This window comes from Ornithodoros turicata, chromosome 7, assembly GCF_037126465.1.
Source record: "Ornithodoros turicata isolate Travis chromosome 7, ASM3712646v1, whole genome shotgun sequence".
In the NCBI taxonomy this organism is placed as follows: Eukaryota; Metazoa; Arthropoda; class Arachnida; order Ixodida; family Argasidae; genus Ornithodoros; species Ornithodoros turicata.
Window position 1 is genome coordinate 13,842,391 of NC_088207.1, and position 25,806 is coordinate 13,868,196.

Below are 25,806 nucleotides of genomic sequence, written 5' to 3' on the forward strand. Positions count from 1 at the left end.
TGGCGCAGCTGGCCGTTGCTATAGGGGGGAACTAACTGGGGCCCGGTCTCCTGCGCTCAGCCGTTGTACTACTGACTGAGTCTGGGAGGTGGAATATGGGTATGTTGCCGGCAAGATGGGATTGCTCTTCCGACTTGCGAGGAAGTAGGTCGAAGTAACTGAGGAAGTCATCGTCCTGAATAGCGTAGGACATGCCGGCGAAGGTAAACTCCAGCGGACTGTCTGGCGGCGAAGGCTCAGATGCAGAACGCTGCCCACTACGTAGCGGTTTTTGAATTATTGACCGAAGCTACACCTGGGTCTGCTATGGCATTGCTCGGTGGTTGTTTGTATAAAGATGCGGACATCTGCTCCACTGTCATCGAGGAAATGGCACCAGGATATGTGATCTGTGATATGCAAGAGCCGGTTCTTATTGTCCTCAGCCGTTCCAGCAGTGGTTGAGTGCGGCGTTTCCCTCTCCACGAACAGGATGGTTAGCAGTTCCGGGTTGATTCCACGAAGTCTTGATGGGAAAACAGTGATTTCTGTCCGTAGGAGGTGATGTGTGGGATTTGTGGAGGCCTGACGTAGAAGTGCGTGCAGGCAAGCGATTTTGCTGCTGTTGTGGGCCTATAGATGTCACGTTCTGGCCGAAGGTCGGTAAGGCAGGTAGCTCTAGTCACAGAGGACGCCATGACGAAACTGAGAAGCGCACGCAAATATCCCAGTAAACGACAAATGGCTCAGGGATGTCCATGGAATTGGAAAATGAATATTTAGATATACCTGGGACTTCCTCATGGAAGCCTAGGGACGACCATAGGGCGTCCGGAAGACTTAGCTTTTACCCCAAAACGGATGTCCCAAGAATATCCACGAAACGTTAATCGTAAGATTTGGGACATAGATGGGACGTTGATGAACCATGCAGATTTTTCTTTCAAACTGAATATTTTCTACGTGAATAAAAAGCACGACTAAGCCTGAAACATGTTTATAGGTTTCACTGCGCTACCCAGTGGGATGACATACCATTCACCACCATTCGCCATACCATTCATGCTTTTGTCACTCTATCCCAGTAAACCACGAATATCATGGAAACGTCCAAAATGTGTCGCAGACGTCCAAGCCGTCGACACATCCTATGTACGTCCCATGGATGTTCGTGATGTGATCCAAACTATGTCGCAGATGTCACAACTGTAGCTATGTTCCATGGGCGTTGAATGGACGTCCAGTCTGTCTCCTCAAAATATTGTAGTTGTTGGGGATATCCCATTCTCTATATCCTCTGTATGTCCCAAAGAGGTCCCTGGGTACATCGAGATTTGGATATTCTGAGGTGATAGCATCACAAATAAAAATTATGTGCTAAACAGGGGCTGAATGACGTGAAAGAACTGATGTTCTGAGGCTGGAACAACATAGAAGGGACAAATACATACAAAGCCTCAATTTGCCTAAGAAATTAACGATGAAAGATGAAATTCACTGAAAGGGTTAGGCAGCTGTAGGACTCGGACCCACATCTTCTGGATTGTCGGTCCAGGGCTCTACCAATTGAGCTAAGCTAACACGCCTTCTCAGTGACTTCCAGGGTGCGTCATCTGAAGGGACAAACCAGCCACTCTCTCTCACTCATCCTCTTTTCACTCTTACATTTTTGCACACTCATACACGCATTCATACGACGGGATCGACGCAGGCGGCAACTGATGAACATGAAAGAACTGATGTTCTGAGGTTGGAACAACATAGGAGGGACAAATACATACAGGGCCTCAATTTGCCTAAGAAATTAACGATGAAAGATGAAAGTCACTGAATAGGTTAGCCAGCTGTAGGACTCGAACCCACATCTTCTGGATGGCCGGCAATCTGTGTTACATTGAGCGTTATTGCGAAAGAGGCAGAGATACGGAATTCTGTGGCACTCTCTAATTTGACCTTCGATGAACCTACTGTGTCTGAGACTACGAGCAACAAGAAACACGGGCGTTACCTTGTTGCAGAGTTAATACACCACGCAACTCCTCACTTGACTGTTGTTTTTGTGCATAATCGAATTATACTTAGACAGCTCACCCTCCGTTTTGTTTCGGAGGCGAGCAGCACCCTCAAATTCACGGAAGTTCGCGCGACAGTATATATGGACTCAATATATAGTATATGTTTTCTCTTGGAAAGGGAATGCTAGCACCTTTGGAAGCTTTTTGGACTGACAGGTTTTCCATTTCTCTGTTTGCTTTATTTAAACCGCCGCGCTCTGCGTCCATTATGGGAGATACCATAAACGGGCACAGAGGGGAAACAGGGAACAAAATAGATATGTGGTGGCCACTCTCTATACACCCCCCCCCCCGTCACAACTCTCGCAAAATGTTTCAAAATATTGCTAGCTTTGAAGATGATAAAAGCAACTTCGTGCTCCCATAAGCATCCCTCGATCTCCAAGCTCTCGACATCCCACGGACGTCTACTATACGTTTGTGGGATGTTAGTGGAATGTGCAACAGGGGAAGATTTTTTTGTCCCCTGGACGTACAGGTAATGTCTAAGGGATAGTGGCATGCTCCCTGGGACGTTCAAACCTCCGAGTCAGAATATCACATGGATGTTCAAGGGACGTCTCTGGTTTACTGAGTACAATATGGCTACACCTTGTTGCAGTGGAATATTCACCACCGTAGAGCAACACCCTGTGACCAGCCAGCGCAAGTGCCGAACCCCACCCGCCTCACTTGGACCACTTGGGTAAACCCACAGTAACCTCTATTTGCGAGTTGGATGGAACATATACTGAAATACAACTTGTTGCACACTCGTTGGTTAAGGGTAGTGTTGCGTAAAACATTTGTAACGGTGACGATGATGCGTCTTCGCAATTGATGTGTATCTCAAAGTATCTCAAAACAATAACATTCCTGACATCCCTTCCTTCGGGTACTTTGTCTCTATAATGTCCAACAAACCCCTACTGGATCTCCCGTGGATATCCCTTGGATATCCAGGCTGCAATGGGATACTCAAACATCCAGAGCGCTATATCCCACCGACATAGCAGGGTCATCTGATCTTTACTGCATGGACTAAGCCCATAAAAATGCTCAAATCGGATGGCAAGGCATTAATGCGGAGGTTATGAGGTTAAGAACCATCGGCAGACTGCTTCGGGTAGGATTGATCAGTTGTGGGACCTATCAGTTGTTTGTTGTTATCCTATCAGTATCCTATCACCCTGACCTATCAGTGTTGCTATCAGTACCCACAAAATTTTTGTGGGCTTCAGTCCATAGCATTGTTCGACGCCAGCCGTATTAGTCTATATTACATATTTGTCAAATCGCAAAAATTTCTGGAAACACGAAATAAAGACAATCTCAATGCAAATCTGTGAATCAGTAATGACAATCTCAGTGCCAGTATAAGATTTTATTTACACACATGATTCAGCTGTGATTGTTGCGGGTGTTGTTGTAGCTGTTCTTGTTGTTGCCGCTGCTTCTTCAAATGCTTTGCTCGACAAGCACTTCCCATTAAGGCATTTGCCTCGCCTCAAACGTTTGGTCTGTGAAGATGGAAAGACGTATTAATGGAAGTAGGAAGCCTTCAAATATGTGTGTCATAAATGCGGGATAACGCGGGTTATCAGGATAGCTTTCAACGAGGATTGTCTCTCATTCTGCCCTCTCGCTTTTGCCCGAAAGCCCCTAATTCATTCATGAATTTTTGTTAATTTGTCATCCATAGTACACTCTCTTTAAAAAAAAGCGTCTATGCTGCTCTTATAGCTTTTATATAAAAATCTGAGGAGGATAAAAAAAACACCCTGTATGTACACTCCAGGCCTGTTCTCACACAAAACGATTTGCTACACAGCGCTATAAAACAGCGCTGTGTCTTCCTCCTCTCAGAGCAGCAAGCCGCCATAAAACAGCGCTTGTGGAAGTAGAGCCCCCGTCAAGCTTTCAAGCACTACTTTCAGCGTTAAGTCTGCGTTAACCAATCGGGAGCTTCTTTTAGTGGTGACGTCGCGGAAGTGGCTTTATTTTTCTTGCAGCCACTCGAAGCGGCAAAGCGGAAAGGCGGCGCGACAACGACGTGAAAATGGCCACGAGTTTCTCTGGCAACGCATGACAATCACAGCATCAAAAGTGTCATCCGCAATGCTGCTGGGGATACCTGACGCGTATACAGCAAACAGTGAAGGTAGTACCGGTGCATCACGTCGCAACGCGATTTCCCGTGACCCGACCAGGCGATACGTGCTCGGTTGTATGTGAGAAAGGAAAACAGAAAAACAGCGGAAGGTTTCGAGCGCTGCTTTTTAGCGCTATATGTGGGAACCGGTGTTGGGAATTTGAAATCCCGGATTTTCTTTAAACCCAGATTTAAATCCACAACAGAGACTGGTAGGTTTGACTTTCGGATTGAATCACGGTTTTTCTCAAAGATTTGGATTTGTATTCGGATTTACATTGTTTGCTACGAAATTCAGCCTATACAGGGTGTCCCAGAAAACGTGTCATTGAATTATAATAAAAAAACTACTCAACCTAGAATCATGCGGTCAACAACATTTGCTCTTATTAGGTTTTTCCCACCTCCTAATGTGAATGTCATGTACTCCAAGTTTAATTATGTAAATATTTGCGAACTGAACTCGGAAATTTGCCAAGTAAAGGTCACTTTTTTACCCCACCAATATGAAGAGCGTGCCGAATTCACTCAAATTCATGATAATTCACAATGACATTCACGAGCTATCCCATCGGAAAAAATAGCCGAATATCATGCTTTTCGGAGCATCGGACCATAGCGCGCGATGACTTTTTGAGCGCAATCGCTCTCCGTCCGACGAAAGGAGGTTCCGAAGCCAGCCCACAGAGTGATAGTAGAAAAAGTAACAGTCCCTGAAATTGGGAGAGGGAAAGCACTACCACAGCGAAAGTCGGACGTGATAAGCCGTGCATGATTTATCTCTTTCTGCGATGTCGGGGAGGGCTGGGTTTCCAACCTCCTTTCGTCGGACTGACAAAGATTGCGCTGAAAAATTCATCGTGCGCTATTCTGTGCGACCTCCGTAGAGCATGATGTTCGGCTATTTTTTCCGATGGGATAGCTCCTGAATATCCCTGTCAATTATCATTAATTTGACTGAATTAGACACGCTCTTCACATTGGTGGGGTAAGAAAGTGACCTTTACTAGGCAAATTTCCGACTTAAGCTCGCAAAAATTTACATAATTACGCTTACGTTATACGACATTCACATGAGGAGGTGGCAAAAACCCAGAAAGAACAAATGCCATTGACCGCATGACTCTAGGTGGTGTAGTTTTTTTATTATAATTCAATGACACGTTTTCTGGGACACCCTGTATGTATGAGCAATGCGCATGCTAGGGTGACCGTGGCCGCTTGCTCCGGCTCTGTCTACCTCTGCTATACTTTGTAATTTAATGCTGGCAGTAAGTCCAATGCACTTGAGTACAAGGCAAATAAGCCACTGTGGAAACCTTGGCGACACTTCATAGAATAAAAGGTTGTTCTTCGGTGGCACTATACCCGAACACTGCACTGTTACGAAAGTTTCTTCTAGTTGGCGGACAACAGAGCGGCAGCTGCTTCCGTGGCGGCTGTGTCTAGCTCACGACCGTCTCTATAATACATTAACTCTATAGATACACTCTTAAAAATGAACTTCACCACATAGCACGCTCCTCGCCAACCATCATCCCGAATGACAACGTTCTCGTCCCTGACTTGTTGAGAAGAGGAGGCGTACTCCCTTTTTGTGACACCTATGCTGTTCATTGATTGTCACACAAAAAAAACGTACGCCCCCCGTTTTCAACAAATCGGGGCAGATAACGATATCACACGAGATGATGGTAGGCTAGGAGCTCGTTCAATTTTAAGAGTGTACATTAGCTCTATGCATTAGCTCTATACATGCACAGAGAACCTGCGACAATACACAAACATGCACGCAGGAAGAATTAAATAATTCTTACAGTCTTGGGAATTTCTGTGGGGATTGGTAAGGGGACCTTTTCGTTGGAGAGGTTCGCAAGGTATTTTGGAGTAGGATATAGTTTGGTGACTTGTAATTTAATTACGTTACCTTCATTAAATTGGCAACGTGAATTAAGCCTACACCAAACCGTAACGCCAAAACGTGAAACTTCATAAGTGTCATCCACGTAAACCATCAGGAAGGCATAAAGTCAATTATATTCGGTTATAAATTAAAGCTCTGCTAGCACAAAGCGCCCACAACTTGGACACCAATAGGAACGTTACACAAAAATCACAATGAAAGAATTGCTAAAAAGCAAGCGAGTTGGAGATTATAATTCATATTACTAAAACCCGAGGCTAAGGAACTACGAAAACAGCCGGACACTGTCCGCGTGCGTCTGTTTTAGTAGCTCCCTAGTCTCGGGGGTTTTAGTAATATGCAAACTGAAATCACATTACTCGTGTGAAAAATACAATACAGATTTTTGCATGACCAGTCATCTGAAAACACAATAAGCGCAATATAGAGTGAACGGTAGATTCACACGTGAATTTCTAGGCTAGAATGAATAGATAAATCTGCAAGCGGAAGTTGTTACGATACATGAAAGAACTGATGTTCTGAGGCTGGATCCCGTCGTATGAATGTGTGTGTGAGTGAGCGAAAATGTAAGAGTGAAAGGAGGATGAATGAGAGAGATAGTGGCTGGTTTGTCCCTTCAGATGACGCTCCCTGGAAGTCGCTGAGAAGGCGTGTTAGCTTAGCTCAATTGGTAGAGCCCTGGACCGGCAATCCAGAAGATGTGGGTTCGAGTCCCGCACTCTTAAAAATGAAATTCACCGCATAGGACGCTCCTAGCCAACCATCATTGCGAATGATATTGTTATCTGCCCTGATTGGTTGAAAACGGGAGGCGTACGCCTTTTCTGTGACAATTATGAACAGCATAAGTGTCGCAAAAAAAGGCGTACGCCTCCCGTTTTCAACAAATCAAGGCAGATAACTATATCATTCGAGATTATGGTTGGCTAGGAGCGTGCTATGCGGTGAAGTTCCTTTTTAAGAGTGTACAACTGCACTCTTAAAAATGAACTTCACCACATAGCACGGTCCTAGCCAACCATCAACCCGAATGACAACGTTCTCGCCCTAGGTTTGTTGAAAACGTGAGGTGGAGCCTATTTTGTGCTCATTATGCACGGCACAGAATAGGCTCCGCCTCCTGTTTTCAACAAATTAAGGGCGAGAACGTTGTCATTCGGGATGATGGTTGGCTAGGAGAGTGCTATGCGGTGAAGTTCATTTTTAAGAGTGTGGCTAACCTTTTCAGTGACTTTCATCTTTCATTGTTACGATACTTTCTGCTCCTACACTGTTAAAACAGAACTTCACCACATAGCACGCTCCTGACCAACCATCATACCGAATGATTTCATTCTGTGTCATGATTTGTTCAAAACAGGGGGGAGGCGCCTATCTGGGACAAGATAATCTGTCCCAGATAGGCGCCTCCTCTCATTTTCAGCAAATCAATGTACAGAATGATATCATTCGGAATGACGGTTGGCAAGGAGCGTGCTATGCGGTGAAGTTCTGTTTTAACAGTGTAGGAGCTTGAAACAGGTTGGCGTACGCCACAATGAAATGTTGTGCAAAGAATCTACAACAGACGGAATATTTAATTTCGTTTGGTTTTGAAAAAAAAAAGGAAAGAAAACAAGAACACGGGGAATACGCGTCGGTGTTGTTGTTACAGCTCCACTCTTTGGCTTCGTTCCCGCCACGCATCCCTATTTCTCCCTCTTTTTTGTTTGGGGGCCGTACACTAAGTTCCCGCTTTTGTAGCGCGGTTCTCGGAATCGCCTCCCTCTGCTTAGTGCAGTTACGCACCAGCTTCCATGGCATACGTGTGTATTTGCTTCGTCCTGTGTGCCGCTTCTTCATGATGACGTGTGTATACATAAGTTTCTTGATGGTATTCGAATTGTTGCTTCTGTGGACGACGTGAGGAATTTTTCTAAAGACAATGATCGCACAGATTTTCAATCCGAACACGGAATATCCAGTGCACGCTATTTTCCGGAAGGAGGGCGAGAAAACCCGTGGAAGCTTCTTTCTGGAAGGTACGTGAAGGAAATTTTCTTGTATGTAGTTTCTGCTGTATGTGTGTGCGCGCGTGTGTGTCTTGTTTCAAAGCCAAAATTATGCTTGAATATCTTGTGAATGGAAAGTGACACTTTAGGAAGTTGATGTAACTTTGAATTTCTAGTATTTGTGATACCGTATTTTCAGATTCCCTACGATGCGTTTCAGATCGATTGCATGCCGCGTGATAGGCACTGAGGATATCGCTAAGGCCTGCAGCAAACGAAAGCGGATAGCAAAATCAGCGGAACAAACGGAATCAAGCGGAACAAAACCATCAAGGCGTGAGCCGCAACCGCAACAAACGCAGGATAATGTGAGTGTTTACATATATTGAGCGGTGTATTATCGGCACCAAATTTCTGTCCTTCTGTTGCTTTCCATTCGACAACGTGCCTGAGGGTGCTGCTCACCAGACTGTTCATCCCTGTGGTTTGACAAGCATTTATCGTTAGTTTTGCTTGTTGAAAACGTATACGCATATTCTTGGTATGCAGAGCTACTAACCTTATTTGGAGACTCTTGATATGCCTGTGGTCACAACCGTCTACGTTTTGAGTATGCAATTTACCGTAATGAACTTTTATGGTTTTGTCACTGCGTGGAGCAAACTACTTTTGTAGATCCAGATATGCTCACTCAATTTGGTAATTACTATTCGGTATTTCGTGTATTATTTTGTATTACCTCTTTGGTTATCGTACCTGAACTGAATTTTATTTCTAGGTGCATACCTCCAGTGCTTCAAGCTAGAGCAGAGCAGAGGAAGGCGAAGAAATCAGAAAGAAAATGGAGAGTCGCGACACTGAACGACAAATTAAAGTGTCTGAAAAATATTTAGAACCTGATGAGCTCCAATACCAATAAAAAGTCTTTGAACACGAAGTCGTGCTACGGGCGCTCTGTGTTGCCCATGCCTTCAGGTCCAATCTGTGGAAACCTCAGGCCCTGAAGTAACCGTGGGTCCTCAAACTCTGAGGTAACCCCAGGACCTCATGCTCTGAGGTACCCTCAGAACCCCGAGCTCTGAGGTAACCCCAGGACCTCAAGCTCTGAGGCAACCTCAAGACCTCAGATGTCCCATAATGCCTCAAGACCTCAGACCCTGAGGTAACCTCAGGAATTATTTTCAATAGGGTAGGTGGAACCATCAGGATGTGCGGGTTTAGGTGTAGACCAGAGTCCAAATTATCGTTCGAGGATCTGGTATGAGTCTCGTGCGATGAGGCATCGAACACTATCCTTATCTTGATTGTTACACGATCCTCCCTTATCACTGGGTGGTACTACTCCGTAAGTAGTGTTTGCATGTGAAGTAAATTATGTGTCTCCGAAAGTTTTTTCGATTCACTCTTCCTGGACACATGGATGTATAGGTGATGACTCATTGTCTTATTCGGCAATCGATTCAACAAGCAGTGACGTCATTCCCGCACGAAATTGCCGGTGACCTATTTAATTGATCCCTTCTGATTCAGTTCTCCCATTTTCCACCGCTGAGGTGTTGCACCTCCGCACGCATGCGCGGTATCGAGGAAGCAGACGATAACTATACCGTATTTTCACGCGTATTAGCCGCAACGCAGGACTCGTTTTTAGATACATTTTGAAACTGTTTTTGCAGATAAGCCGCACTCGCAGATAAGCCTCCGCCGGAGTCCATGTACTCATGCGAAAGGCTTGGATTCCCGCATACCGAGCAGTCCGCAGTCTACAGGTTTTCCCGTCCATTTTAGTCCAAGCAGGGATCGGACCCGGTATTTTTTTCGGTCCGGTTCGGGTTCGGGTTCAGGCATATTGGTTCGGTTCGGGTTTAGCTCCGCTGAACCGAAATTATCAGCTTGAACGGGTTCAGGTATATCGGTTCGGTTCGGGTTCGGCTCAGGGAGAACCCCCCCACCCCCGCACATACACAGACAAAAAAAATCCGTCAGCGGTCGGGGTATTTACAGGGATTGGAACAGTTACTTTTTTCGGCTCCGGTTTATCCGGTCCACGGGCAGTAATTTTGCTACATGCAAGCAAGCTTACGCTCACCGTACACGGTTGTAAGAGAAAGGTGTGAGATAACCGTTTCAGGGGAACAAAAAAAGGTCTGTCAGTAGTAAAATTAATTCACCTCTGAACCGATTCCCGAAGCGGTAACCGTATGAATTTTTTTTTGGTTCAGTTCTGGTTCAGCTCAGGACAAGCAAAAAAATTGTTCGGGTTCGGTTCGGTTCGGGTTCGTCAGAAAATAACGGTTTTTTCCGGTTTTCAGTTCGGGTTCAGTTCCGGTTCCGATCCCTGAGTCCAAGTGCCACCTGAATTAGTCCAAGTGTCACACGAAATAATACGAGCGCCATTCAATTTAATCCGGGCGCCATCTGAAAAAATTGAGATGCTATTTAATTTAATCCGGGTGTCATCTGAATTAATCCATGGTGTTTTTAAGCTCTATAACCGTGTACTCACACGAGGGACATCTCCCCGCAGAATATTCTACAGACATGTAGTGGAAGGAAAAGTAAAAAGCTGCTCATGGGACTTCTGTTGCGTCTTATGTTGAGCATTCGCACGGCGCTGAGATAATCGAGAGTTAAAGAGACTATCGCATCCGGGAACGTATGTATGATACCGATACGGTAATGTTCCTCACCGCTTCAGAGTCAACTTTGCCAAATTTCTCTTCCGAAAACAGCTTACATATTAAGTAAACGAGCTTTAAAGGTCCGCATTCCATCTGCAGCCAACAGGATGATGACGTAAGCCAGGCGCACGAATGGGAGCGCAGCGCTGGCGATTGTCTCCAAGATCGTCTGCTTGGCGTTCGCATCGCACTATACTAAGTGAAAAGTCCTCGGTAAATACGGGGGCTGACTTTCGCTTACCACTGTGAGTACAGACGTAACCATGTTACGTGAAACACGGCGTTACACTCCTGGCTGTACGAACACGTTCAACGTTAACCAGAAACAACATTCCGCGAGCCGGTAACAGAGAAGACGCCGTCCCCATTCCGCCTCGCCCGCCCGCCTGTCGGTCGGTTGCCAAGGCTACCAAGGTCTCTCCGGCCGTTCCGTGATTGGTATTCTCCATGTCAAAGGGCGCGCAGTGATTGGCCTCGTCCGTGTGACGTTTCCAGAGAGGGAATCCAGGAATGCGTCGTCTGCTCTTGCAAAGTTTTATATCAAACTACACAGGAACGACGCTGCCAATTCGCGTCGGGTTTTCGGCGTTATTATCAGTGATGAACGCGGAGTAAAAACGCAGTACAGTTTCGGAATCGACCGGGACGGATGCGATAGTCCCTTTAAAGCGGAAGCACAGCAGACGACACCATTGGTCATGTCGTCTGCTACAGAATATCTTCTGACTGAGCTGCAGGATATCCCACACGGTTAGAAGAGCACGAAAAAGCATGACCCTCATAGCAGACGACACCACTGGTGCTGTCGTCCGCCACTGACAGTCTTCCCAGCACTGAGCTGCAGGATATTCCACGTGGTTAGCAGAGCACGAAATGCATGACCCACGTAGCAGACACCATTGGTCCTGTCGTCTGCTATATAATATATAACGTAATATAATAGTATATAATGTAATATCTTGTGACTAAGATGCGGGATGTCTTTCCGTGCTCTTCAAGCCGCAGAGAATATCCTGCGGCAGAGTCACAAGATATTCCCCTCGCAGACGACAGGAACACTGGTGTCGTCTGCTATGAGCATCATATCTTTTTGCGTTCTGCTAACCACGCGGAATATCCTGCAGTTCAGTCAGAAGATATTCTGTAGCAGGCGACAGCACCAGTGGTGTCGTGTGCTATGTGAGTGGTGGTTTTCGTGTTCTTCTAACCGTGTGGAATATCCTGCAGTTCAGAAAGAAGATATTCTGTAGAAGACGACAGCACCAGTTGTGTCGTCTGCTATGTGAGTCATGCATTTTCGCGCTCGTCTAACTGCGCGGAATATCCAACAGTTCAGTCTGAAAATATTCTGTAGCAGACTACAGCACAGTAGTAAGTACTGGACTCTCATAGTGCACAACGCTCAACTGTCCTGAACAGGATTTAATTAGCAATTAGAGCTAATTGGGACCCCCCACATTAATCAGCACCCTCCAGGGAGCCACCACACTAATTGGGGAACGTCTAACTCGTGTCCAGACCAGCTGAGCGTTGTGCACTATGAGAGTCCATAAAAAAGAAAAAATAGATAGAGATAGAGTGGAGAGAAGGAGTTTAGTTGAAGATCAAAGACGCCATCTTGAAGAAAGCGGTCCGGAACGGCCGCTGACCGTCGCTGGGCGACGGAGCACAGAGGCAGGTTGCAAATTATCGCAGCTATGACCACCAGTTCCGGACAATCTGTGACGTCAGCTGTGACGTCATCATGGCATGTCTGGGCAAGTTAGGACAGCTCTGGACATGCCAGGAGAAAAACACTCGTAATACAGAGGCTGGGAAAGCAAGAGTAAATATGCGAACCATCAATAGCTAACAAGATAATAGAACTAGTTACACAATAAATGATCCCACCACAACAGGAGCGCAGAACGATGCGACTGCTCTATCCGACAGCCAGGCAGAGAACTGACTCGTAATGTTTTTTTTCTTCTGTATAAAGCTCCACAGCTGCACCCCTAGCAGTTACTTTCTCAACTAATCTCACAACAAAATTATTAAGAATCACGCCAGCGCTACTCCCGTTCCCAAGGCAGAAGAAGATAGAAAATGGTGGGGATGCCCGGACAACAGCAACCAGCACCCGACGTGCACTGGCACAAAAATCGCAAACAAAGTGGGAACAAAGTTGGCGAAAGCATTAGTTACACAACAAATAAGCTCACCACAGCAGCAGCGCAGACCGATGCGACTGCTCTCCGCGACAGCCAGCGAGAAACCGACTGGGACGCCGCTCCGCGGCCGCTAAGCATGCGCGCTCCTAGCGCCCTCTGGGGCGACCACCTCCGAGAGGCTAAGAGAGAAGCGCTCCTGCGCCCCCTGCTGGCCGTTCTCATTTGTCGTGACGTCATCCTATTGTCTCAGTGCTACCCTGTTTTTTTCACTAATGCTCCTCTAGACAAGGTCAATCTGCAATGAAGCCACGGTATGACGTCATCATGCATCTGCGTGGCTCAAGGACGCGTGTGCTCTAGACAGGGGACCTATTATTTATTGATTGAATCACTATCCCAAGATTATTTCCTTTATTCTTCTATAACGATTGAATAGGAAACTATTGCAGAAGAGCACCATGCATGAAAGCTGATCGTAGGAATTCCAAACTCTTACTAAATGAGACTTGCAAAAGAACAAAATATCCTAACACGTAACTCCATCAACGGCAAATAAGAGGACTAGGCACTCAACAAATCAACACAGAGTATGGGTAACCAGGAGCGCAGAACTCAGGGCAGCACTATCGTCAAGACAACAATCTTCCTTGTCAAAAGAGAAAAAATACAAAGCGTCAACAAAGGAAAGCATGCATATCGGGGCATGTCAGGACACGTCAGGATAAATCGTACGACTGCTGGGCAACACAGGAAAACAAACAAACACTCGAACAGAGTGAAAAAGACACTCACCATCATTTTTCCCGTTCACAGCATTCCCTCATTGTAAATCCGCTCGTCACAAAATCCACCTGCATCGTCGAACACCATTCATCAGTGACGAACCACACATCCGCACCCCATCAGAGGCAGATAGAACCCCACCGAAGCTACGCTCTTCCACTGACGGCCAACGCAATTACCAGGACCATAATTTGCGTGTCCAGACCCGTCAGTGTCCAAGAAAGAAGTGAATCCTTGCGCCCCCTGCAGGCCGTTCTCATTGGTCGTGACGTCATCCTATTATTTCAGGGCTACACTGTTTTTTTCCACTAATGCTCCTCTAGACAAGGTCAACCTGAAACAATAGTCTCGCGGTATGACGTCATCATGCAGGTGCGTGGCTCAAGGACGCGTACGCTCTAGACAGGGGACCTCTTATTTATTGAATCACTATCCCTAGATTATTTCCTTTATTCTACTATAATGATTGCATAGGGAACTATTGCAGAAAAACACCATAGACAAGAGGAGATTGTAGCATTTCATACCCAAAGTCTTACTGTACAGGGAAGAAAAAAATGGTTCAGCAAGACATGTCCATCCCAGCCAAGAGCCATGCACCTAACTGAATAATGACGCTTTGTTCCTCCTGAATAAAGTCACACACCTGTTCCCCTCGCGGTTACTCTCTGAACTAAATGAATCGCAAAATTATTAAGAATAGCTCTACTCCCATTCAAGGCAGCACTATCGTCATCGTCAAGAATATTCCTTGTACAAAAAGAAAAAAACTACATGTAGAAGGAAAGCATGTCAGAACAGGCCCAGGCATGTCAGAGCATGTTTGTCATGTCAGACGCATTGCCCTTGTGCAAATAAAGCACAGGACAGGGATACACAAATTTCCTTAGGTGAGCAGGGAAAAGGCTTAAGACCTCAGGTCACCACACATCGCCACGCGGCTAGCACAACATGACACCAACAAGATACTAGCAGCGGGAAGAACTGCAACACTGCTAAACAAGACCAGACATGCCATGATGACGTCACAAATCAGGAAAAAAGCACACGCACGCACGCACAGAGGACAACGCATTAAACACACGGAGCGCTCAGGAATAATCGTAGCGTTACCGCACATCGCTACGAAGCTCAACGTCTAACACAAGACGACAGCAACAAGATATTAGCAAAGGGTAAAAATTGCAACACTACCGAACAAGTCCAGTCATGCGACATTGCATACAAAACACTGCTCATCGGGGAAAAGGCCTAAGCCTGCGGCGGATCATCATAGAGCATACACAACTTCATTTTTTCTATTTTGCGTAAACTAAACGCGGTCTGCTTGGAAAACGACGTACAAATTTTCTTAGGGAGCAGAGAAATATAGAAATTTCTACTCCGTGCTCAGATACCAGCATTTCTGCTCAAAAACCTGCAAAATTAAGCACTGCTTACTTCGTCAAGATATCGAACACCCAACAAAATCAAACAAACAACCCCACTTCCACCGAGAGAACACTATTCAGCTTTTACGCAGGAGGCTTTCTTCTACATAAAAGTAGAGAAAATAAGAAAAGAGCAGCGAAAAATTATACGCACTTTTGGTCGCATAGCTATAAGAGAGAAAAATAAAATAAAATATCGACGCACACGCTAATAACCTGTGACAAAGACACCCATTTCTGCTATCAGATAATTATTGCATAATGCTAAATACTCATTTGCATTGTCCCTGCCGAGAAGAAAGCACAGGACAGGGATACACAACTTATCTTAAGCGAGCAGGGAAAGTCACTTCTACTCGAACAGCTTAATACCATAAAGTCTGAATTTTTGCGAAGAAAATAAAGCTTGAACAGCGCTACGAAGGTGACAGACACATACTAACAAACAAACACTTCTATTCATTTCTATTGATAAAGGTGTAAACCACACTACAAGAACAAAGCACACTGCTTCAGGAAAGCGTATCAAATGCATCGCAACAGGATCGGCTCTCATAAAATAGCCTGCCCAAAACGAAGACTTCACCAGGTTCGCGAGGCAATTCCATTAAAAACGCTCTCGGTCTATCCTATAGATAGCAATGCAAGCGCTGCTACCATTATTTTTTAAACCACTATTCTACGCAATAGTACATAAATGTATCACTCGTGTCACATGAAAAGGCACACACAAAGAACTTACTTGACAAGTGGGATCCCTGGTTCAGAAAAGCCCGCGCGCACACACAGACACGCACTTACATTTTCACACTCACGAACACGAAGTCTATTCTCACAGCCACATAAATCCATATTATTTCTCAGGTCAATAATTATCCTACCATCGTCAAAAGATGGCTCATTCTTGTATGCGATCGCAAAGCGATAGGTCCTCGTTCCGGATGTAATAGGATATCGCCACTCGACCGACGCGAACCAAAAAAGATAGAAAGGAATGCACGTTCGCTATACCTCCACGAAGAAAACGGTGCCGTGCTTCTACGCAGCGATCATCATACAGGAGTGAATTGTCTTCTTCGTTTTCCTTGGCGCTGGAATAAAAAGATTTATCGCCAGGGTACAACAATGTCAGTTCTGCTTCCGTTTAAGTGATAAAACAGTGCGCCTGCTCGGGGAAACAGATCGCGCGCGTCCAAACCGCGAGGCCCGCGTTGCGCTCGCACGGGGAATCGAGCGCGTCGCGTCGAGAGAACGGGCCCGCGTGCGGCTCGCGTGGGGCGCGGTTCGGGCGCACTGTTTTATCACTTAAACGGAAGCAGAGCTGACATTGTTGTACCCTGGCGATAAATCTTTTTATTCCAGCGCCAGCAGAATGTATTCAGAAAAGCCTTCGGGTGTGTAAGGTCAGCCCAAGGTGTGTTGATGGGTGCGCACTGCTCTGTTTGGTCTCTATAGTATTCTTGCAAAATATATGGGTGCAAGAAAATAAAAGGAAAACGAAGAAGACAATTCACTCCTGTATGATGATCGCTGCGTAGAAACACGGCACCGTTTTCTTCGTGGAGGTATAGCGAACGTGCATTCCTTTCTTTCTATTTTGGTTCGCGTCGGTCGAGTGGCGATATCCTATTACATCCGGAACGAGGACCTATCGCTTTGCGATCGCATACAAGAGTGAGCCATCTTTTGACGATGGTAGGATAATTATTGACCTGAGGAATAATATGGATTTATGTGGTTGTGAGAATAGACTTCGTGTTCGTGAGTGTGAAAATGTTAGTGCGTGTCTGTGTGTGCACGCGGGCTTTTCTGAACCAGGGATCCCACTTGACAAGTAAGTTCTTTGTGTGTGCCTTTTCATGTGACACGAGTGATACATTTATGTACTATTGCGTGGAATAGTGGTTTAAAAAATAAGGGTAGCAGCGCTTGCATTGCTATCTGTAGGATAGACCGAGAGCGTTTTTAATGGAATTGCCTCGCGAACCTGGTGAAGTCTTCGTTTTGGGCAGGCTATTCTATGAGAGCCGATCCTGTTGCGATGCATTTGATACGCTTTCCTGAAGCAGTCTGCTTTGTTCTTGTAGTGCGGTTTTCACCTTTATCAACCGAAATGAATAGAAGCGTTTGTTCGTTAGTATGTGTCTGTCACCTTCGTAGCGCTGTTCAAGCTTTATTTTCTTTGCAAAAATTCAGACTTTATGGTATTAAGCTGTTCGAGTAGAAGTGACTTTCCCTGCTCGCTTAAGATAAGTTGTGTATCCCTGCCCTGTGCTTTCTTCTCGGCAGGGACAATGCAAATGAGTATTTAGCATTATGCAATAATTATCTGATAGCAGAAATAGGTGTCTTTGTCACAGGTTATTAGCGTGTGCGTCGATATTTTATTTTATTTTTCTCTCTTATAGGTATGCGACCAAAAGTGCGTATAATTTTTCGCTGCTCTTTTCTTATTTTCTCTACTTTTATGTAGAAGAAAGCCTCCTGCGTAAAAGCTGAATAGTGTTCTCTCGGTGGAAGTGGGGTTGTTTGTTTGATTTTGTTGGGTGTTCGATATCTTGACGAAGTAAGCAGTGCTTAATTTTGCAGGTTTTTGAGCAGAAATGCTGGTATCTGAGCACGGAGTAGAAATTTCTATATTTCTCTGCTCCCTAAGAAAATTTGTACGTCGTTTTCCAAGCAGACCGCGTTTAGTTTACGCAAAATAGAAAAAATGAAGTTGTGTATGCTCTATGATGATCCGCCGCAGGCTTAGGCCTTTTCCCCGATGAGCAGTGTTTTGTATGCAATGTCGCATGACTGGACTTGTTCGGTAGTGTTGCAATTTTTACCCTTTGTTAATATCTTGTTGCTGTCGTCTTGTGTTAGACGTTGAGCTTCGTAGCGATGTGCGGTAACGCTACGATTATTCCTGAGCGCTCCGTGTGTTTAGTGCGTTGTCCTCTGTGCGTGCGTGCGTGTGCTTTTTTCCTGATTTGTGACGTCATCATGGCATGTCTGGTCTTGTTTAGCAGTGTTGCAGTTCTTCCCGCTGCTAGTATCTTGTTGCTGTCATGTTGTGCTAGCCGCGTGGCGATGTGTGGTGACCTGAGGTCTTAAGCCTTTTCCCTGCTCACCTAAGGAAATTTGTGTATCCCTGTCCTGTGCTTTCTTTACACAAGGGCAATGCGTCTGTGTATGTGGCACTATCAGATACCAGACATGAGTGTCTTTCTCTTAGTTTATTAGCATATGCTTCAGGTTTTTTAAGTCAAGCACAAGTGCGTGCAATTTTTCGCTGCTCTCTTCCTCAAATCACCGATTTTACGCAGAAGAAAGTCGCATGGTGCAGCTGAGAAGAGGGTTTCTCTGATTGTTTGTTAGATGTTGTTAGGAGCTCGGTATGTTGAGGAAGTCAGCTGTTAAAGCTATCCGTGAAGAAATGCTTGCATCTGAGCGCAGGATAGGAATTCCTGAAGCACGACACCCTCAGTGCAAATTAATTATTTTGGATGTGAGTCTGCTTCACTGCATGACAAGGCTGAAATGGGAAGAGAGAAAAAAATTGGAGCGCTTCATTAATAGCGATCCAAGTAATAGGGCAATTATAGTTTCCATAGAAAGTAGAATTTTAATGGGCTCCTAAAATTATAGTTTTGTAGTAGTTTTTCTAAACTACAATGCAAGGTAGAAAATCATTAATATGGTGGGAATGCCATCATGTTCCCGTAAAGGCGTTCTGTGTCTTGTGCTTTGGCGTGCGCGAATGGAACTTTGCTCCTGGCTTTCACGCCTTTTTGCACGCAATGCGCGAATGGAACTTTGCCCACCCGGCTTTCGCGCCTTTTTGCTCGCAGGTGTAGCCTCAGACAACGAATGTATGAGCATAGAAAGGGTCATGTATTACATAAGCCTGGAGGTGATGTGGAGTGGTCTCGCTTATTATTTTAAAAGAGCAGTGGTAGTTTACTGTAATTCTAATGACCATGATGAGCCTTTGGGGTGAAAATCGTTAATATGCAGGGTGCTTTTTTGTTGAATTTTAATGAGAGAATGAATGTCATTAAGAGTAGGACAAAGGAAATAATGTTGCGATTCAATAAATAATATGAGTCTTTGCCGCTGTCTTCTTCTTCAGACAGGATGTGATGACGTCACGCAGTCTGTAGCAATGCATTGACCGTTTCTGGAAAAAAGTGTAGCAATAGAAAAATGGTGTGTATTGCCCTGGACGGATTTATGATGAGCACTGTTTTTGAATAAGAGGAGTGCGTGTGCTTAGAAATAGTTTGATACTGGTTTTCTTCTTCTCAAACATGCGCTGACATGTCTGGGCCTGTTCTGACATGCTTTTCTTCTATATGTAGTTTTTTTCTTTTTGTACAAGGAATATTCTTGACGATGACGATAGTGCTGCCTTGAATGGGAGTAGAGCTATTCTTAATAATTTTGCGATTCATTCAGTTCAGAGAGTAACCGCGAGGGGGACAGGTGTGTGACTTTATTCAGGAGGTTACAAAGCGTCATTATTCAGTTAGGTGCATGGCTCTTGGCTGGGATGGACATGTCTTGCTGAACCATTTTTTTTCTTCCCTGTACAGTAAGACTTTGGGAATGAAATGCTACAATCTCCTCTTGTCTATGGTGTTTTTCTGCAATAGTTCCCTATGCAATCATTATAGTAGAATAAAGGAAATAATCTAGGGATAGTGATTCAATAAATAACAGGTCTCTTGTCTAGAGCGTACGCGTCCTTGAGCCACGCACCTGCATGATGACATCATACCGCGAGACTATTGTTTCAGGTTGACCTTGTCTAGAGGAGCATTAGTGGAAAAAAACAGTGTAGCCCTGAGACAATAGGATGACATCACGACCAATGAGAACGGCCTGCAGGGGGCACAAGGATTCACTTCTCTCTTGGACACTGACGGGTCTGGACACGCAAATTCTGCTCCTGGTAATTGCGTTGGCCGCCATGTGGAAGAGCGTAGCTTCGGTGGGGTTCTGTCTGCCTCTGATGGGGTGCGGATGTGTGGTTCGTCACTGGTGAATGGTGTTCAACGATGCAGGTGGATTTTGTGACGAGCAGATTTACAATGAGGGAATGCTGTGAACGGGAAAAATGATGGTGAGTGTCGTTTTCACTCTGTTCAAGTGTTTGTTTGTTTTCCTTTGTTGCCCAGCAGTCGTACTTTTTGTCCTGACATGTCCTGACAGGCCCCGATATCCATGCTTTCCTTTGTTGACGCTTTGTATTTTTTCTCTTTTGACAAGGAAGATTGTTGTCTTGACGATAGTGCTGCCCTGAGTTCTGCGCTCCTGGTTACCCGTACTCTGTGTTGATTTGTTGAGTGCCTAGTCCTCTTATTTGCTGTCGATGGAGTTACGTGTTAGGATATTTTGTTCTTTTGCAAGTCTCATTTAGTAAGACTTTGGAATTCCTACAATCAGCTTTCATGCATGGTGCTCTTCTGCAATAGTTTCCTATTCAATCGTTATAGAAGAATAAAGGAAATAACCTTGGGATAGTGATTCAATAAATAATAGGTCCCCTGTCTAGACCACACACGTCCTTGAGCCACGCAGGTGCATGATGACGTCATACCGTGGCTTCATTGCAGATTGACCTTGTCTAGAGGAGCATTAGTGGAAAAAAACAGGGTAGCCCTGAGACAATAGGATGATGTCACGACCAATGAGAACGTCCAGCAGGGGGCGCAGGAATGCTCTTCTCTCTTAGCCTCTCGGAGGTGGTCGCCCCAGAGGGCGCTAGGAGCGCGCATGCGTAGCAGCAGCGGAGCGGCGTCCCAGTCAGTTTCTCGCTGGCTGTCGCAGAGAGCAGTCGCATCGGTCTGCGCTCCTGCTGTGGTGAGCTGATTTGTTGTGTAACTGATGCTTTCGCCAACTTTGTTCCCGCTTTGTTTGCGATTTTCATGCCAGTGCACATCGGGTGCTGGTTGCTGTTGTCCGAGCATCCCCGCCATTTTCTATCTTCTTCTGCCTTGGGAACGGGAGTAGCGCTGGCGTGATTCTTAATAATTTTGTTGTGAGATTAGTTGAGAAAGTAACCGCTAGGGGGTGCACCTGTGGGGCTTTATACAGGAGAAAAATACCATTACGAGTCAGTTCTCTGCCTGGCTGTCGGATAGAGCAGTCGCATCGTTCTGCGCTCCTGTTGTGGTGGGATCATTTGTTGTGTAACTAGTTCTATTTCCTTGTTAGCTATTGATGGTTTGCATATTTACTCTTGCTTTCCCAGCGTCTGTATTACGAGTGTTTTTGTCCTTGCATGTCCAGAGCTGTCCTAACTTGCCCAGACATGCCATGATGACGTCACAGCTGATGTCACAGGATGTCCGGAACTGGTGGTCATAGCTGCGATGATTTGCAACCTGCCTCTGCGCTCCGTCGCCCAGCGACGGTCAGCGGCCGTTCCGGACCGCTTTCTTCAAGATGGCGGCGTTGATCTTCAACTAAACGCCTTGTCTCCACTCTATTTCTATCTATTTTTCTTTTTTATGGACTCTCATAGTGCACAACGCTCAGCTGGTCTGGACACGAGTTAGACGTTCCCCAATTAGTGTGGTGGCTCCCTGGAGGGTGCTGATTAATGTGGGGGGTCCCAATTAGCTCTAATTGCTAATTAAATCCTGTTCAGGACAGTTGAGCGTTGTGCGCTATGAGAGTCCAGTACTTACTACTCAGCACTAGTGCCGTCGTTTGATATACTTCCGCTCCAACTCCCAATATCTCAGCGTCATGCGAATGTTCCACATAAGACACGGCACAACTTCAGCTATATCAGCAGTTCTTTTAAACTTTTTCTTCCACTAAAATATCCTACAAAGATGTCCCTCGTGTGAACACACGGTTATAGTGCTTAAAAACACCATGGATTAATTCAGATGGCACGCGGATTAAATTGAATAGCATATGAATTAATTCAGATGGCACCCGGATTAAATTCAATGGCACTTGGATTATTTCAGATGGCACCTGGACTAATTCAGATGGCACTTGGACTAAAATGGATGGGAAAACCTGTAGTATGATGAGCTAGCTCACCATAGTCTATAGGTAGTCATGGGCGTACCGCGAGGGAGCAAGTGGACGGTGGGGGAAGGAGAGCCCCACCCTCTGGAGCCTCAAGGTCACTTGTCAAAATTATACACACTTTGTTCGTAGGATGTCCTGGTTTTTCTCCTATGTCGCAAGTAATATGAACCTCGAACACCAGCACAATCCGCAACGTCCGACTCAAGGGAAAGAGGTGAAGGGGTTGCACGCTTTGCCCCCCCCCTGGAAAAAAATCTCGGGAACACCTATGTAGGTAGACAAGACGTGCGTGGTAACAAAAGGCAAACACGTCACTAGCCGTTTCACCTATAAGTAAAGCAAAAAAAAAGATGTTTTTCGGCGCAATATTTCAAACGGAATATTTGCTACTATTCGCGTATGAAGCGAACCGTGCAGTGGTTTTTAGCAATACTACAGTAATACTCCGGTAAAACGTGTCGCTTACCAGGCACGGGTATCCGTCGTCTTCCTTTTCTCTATAAGTAATGGGGGTCCTGCATCGGTATGTGCATCGTGTCTGTTGGGATATTACGAATCAACTTAGACGAGTAAAGATATATAATAACGGGTACTTTCACATGCAGTCCTTATGGGAAGTGTCTGATGCCGGTCAACGAGCACAACACACTTTGTCTGAGCGGGTTGTTTTCAGTTAACCTATACCACATGCGCTTCCGTAGAGGACAAGCTAGACTCATACTTGCTCACACCCTCTGAGTCGGAAGTTCGTAACAAAAATACCCCAATTACGTACTGGCGAGATGCATATCAAAATACATATACGTTGAAGAAATACAAATAAGAATTGGTGTCACCTCTCTGATAACATCTTAAAGTGCACTGTTAAAACAGGTGGTGGTGGTGGCGTAAACCGGCTTGCCGTTGTTGGCCTCGCTGTTAAAACAGAACTTCACCAATAGTACGCTCCTAGCCAACTATCATACCGAATGATATCATTCTCATGATTTCTTCACAACAGAGAGGAGGCGCCTATCTGGGACAAGATAATATGTCCCAGTTAAACGCCTCCTCCCATTTTCAACAAATCAATGCACAGAATGATATCATTCGGAATGATGGTTGGCTAGGAGCGTGCTGTGTGGTGAAGTTCTGTTTTAACAGTGTGTTGTCAGACCGATTCTCAAAGAGGGCGTGTTTTCCCAATCTGCAGAACCCCAACGCGCCAAATGTATTGAAGGCGGGGAGACAGACTTAATCCATTGACCTCTGAACGTGTTGTACCAAACGATATTTTTTTAAACTCTGAATAATCAGATTGCAAAACAACACACATAGTGTTAATGCAAGAACGGTAAGAAAACATGCGAGCAAGGATAAAATATGAAAAACCCTCAGACCAGGAAACGTAAAAATATCACACAGAAACAAGAGACACCGCTGAGAAGTTTGATACGGAGACGCCCCGCTTTGCTACTCTTGCTGTAGATACACTTGTCGTCCCTGAGATCACGTTTTGCGCGTGCTCTCGCTAGGGTTCCTAGTCGAATTTCATAGCCAGCTATTGTAGCGTGCCATGCGCGTGTGTCATCTTTCATCATCATTTATAGTTCGCCGGCTATATTTCACCGAGTGATGATTCACAACTAACCATTGGACATTCCCTCATCTTGCAAGATGTCTCCTCTCGTCCCTTTCCTATTCAGGTAATTTTCCGGCACACGCAACTCGCCGAAAAGCTCTATCGTTTCCCAGCTTGCCGAAAGGGGTTGACCCTCATCCTCACATATATTCTGTTTAACTGCATTCCGCGAACTGGGATTCGGCAGATTCAGATGTAACTCATAAAGGGATCCCTATTTCAAGGGTCTCTCTTTATCGCTTCCATTGACCTGGACGCTGTATCGCTTCTCGCTTGTCGTGCCCCTCAGTACCGACACGTAATCGCCATTTGCCATGTGCATGTATAGGTATACAGTCTTACAGTTGTACGTACATGTATATATAATCTTCCGTCAACCCCGTGTGTCAACCAGGCGGATGAACACGAAATTGACAGCCGGATAGCTGATCTAAAGAGCGCATTGATGCAGAAATATGTAAACCGAAACCGACTAATTACTCGAAAAAAATCACTAAGTGTCGATGCGGTTTTTTGCTTGCAATATCTTTCGCTGAAGGTCCCAATGCGTAAAACAGAGGTTCCGTAAGCGTGCGAAGTAAAATGTTGAAGTGAAAGTTGTTGAAGTTGAAATGAAGTAAGATGTTTATCTAATTAGTGAGCATATGCAAATGAGCCGCTCATTACTCAATTCATGGTCGATGTCCCAAGGATCTTTACCAAAAAGAAATTTCTTCGATAGCGTCACCTGTTCACGAATTATTCAGCCGCGGGATTTTCTCCGGACACCCTGTAGAAGGAAGGGCTAATCTCTCTGCTTGATCTTTGAGGATAGGAAGCATGGGATAGGAAGCAAGTCATTTAGGAACTAGCTTTTCTTCAGTCTTACACCCCTCCCTCGTAGATGAATATAAGGCAGCGTTTCTTCAATAAACAGTGTTGGAAGTAGCGCGTGTGTTCGTCTATTTTGTCTGTCTCTGCCTTCCTGTTGTGCTTTAACTCTCAGTATAGAATGAACGTATAAATAGCGGGGTATAATGAATAAATTAATGGGAAGGAAAAGCCGTACCTGAGTCGATGGCCACAGCCGTGGACACTTCATCGTGGACCGTGCTTCAGCTGTAATATATTTCCCGCTAATCACAGAATGTTGTTAAGCTTACTTCTTCTGGTTCACCCATTCAGAAGAAGTATGCACTTACTCTGATATGCAATCAGCAGAGCGACACACAGTAGAATAGCAGCCCTCATCTCACACCAATTCCAGGAGAACTATACTGTTCATTAGTGCGACCCTCACGGCCTGGTTATATCGTTTTTGTTCGTTTTTGATAGTTTATGTTAACCTAGAGAATTCATTGTATTCGATATTTCACGAGAAAATCTGAAAGACCTGGAAACGAGTTGCTAAATGCGCCGTGAAAACACCAATCAATTTAAAACTTGGTAAAGAATCAAAACAACTGCACTTGTCAATGATAAGGTGTTTCATTTGGACTTTGATTGACCAGGGTTTCAATTGTGAAATACGAAATGTTTCCGTCAAATATATTGCACGTGGCGTTAACAGGCGTTCTGATTGCAAGAAATCGACATCGATCTTGTTGTGCACCTGCGAAACCTGGCATGAGATGTAGTTCTTAATTGTGGTTTCCGGATAAGAGTATTTCGTCGCTATGGGCATGTCGAAATCATAATGACGACCTCCAGGCTGCCGAGTTCTTTTTATTTTACGACGGCGATTGATACGGTTCATAAAAATGTCACACGAGTGACGTCACAAAGCTTAGCGAGCCTCGTTTTAGAGGCTGCTTCTTATACACTAGTCAGACGGCAGACTTAAGCCCGTTAGCGGAACGGCGGTTACTTCACCTGGAGTCCAACCATCAGTTCGAACGACATCGTTCTCTGCCCTGATTTGTTGAAAACAGGAGGTGTACGCTTTTTTTGCGGCACTTATGAACGGCACAATTGTCGCAAAAAAGGTATACGCCTCCCATTTTCAACAAATCAGGGCAGAT

The 25,806-nt window shown here is 45.2% G+C and overlaps 1 protein-coding gene across 1 annotated transcript; it reads right to left on the minus strand.

Annotated features, from left to right (window-relative positions):
- Positions 1–31: 31 nt before the first annotated feature.
- Positions 32–25,083, minus strand: LOC135400476 (uncharacterized). The gene is made up of 5 exons (XM_064632307.1): positions 24,988–25,083; positions 24,855–24,904; positions 22,652–22,723; positions 3,426–3,553; positions 32–257 (listed from the first exon to the last, which is right to left on the minus strand). Exons 1-5 carry the CDS (start codon positions 25,034–25,036, stop codon positions 32–34), a joined length of 525 nt encoding a protein of 174 aa, XP_064488377.1. The 5' UTR covers positions 25,037–25,083.
- Between the last annotated feature and the right edge of the window lie 723 nt (positions 25,084–25,806).

Bases quoted from the DNA above. Each gene is read 5' to 3' on its own strand.
- LOC135400476 (XM_064632307.1), bottom strand. From the start codon at position 25,036: ATGAGGGCTGCTATTCTACTGTGTGTCGCTCTGCTGATTGCATATCAG. The intron at 22,724-24,854 runs GTACGGCTTTTC...ATATCCCAACAG, and splicing joins GGCTGTGGCCATCGACTCAG to ACACGATGCACATACCGATG. The intron at 3,554-22,651 runs GTAAGCGACACG...CCATCTTCACAG, and splicing joins ACGACGGATACCCGTGCCTG to ACCAAACGTTTGAGGCGAGG.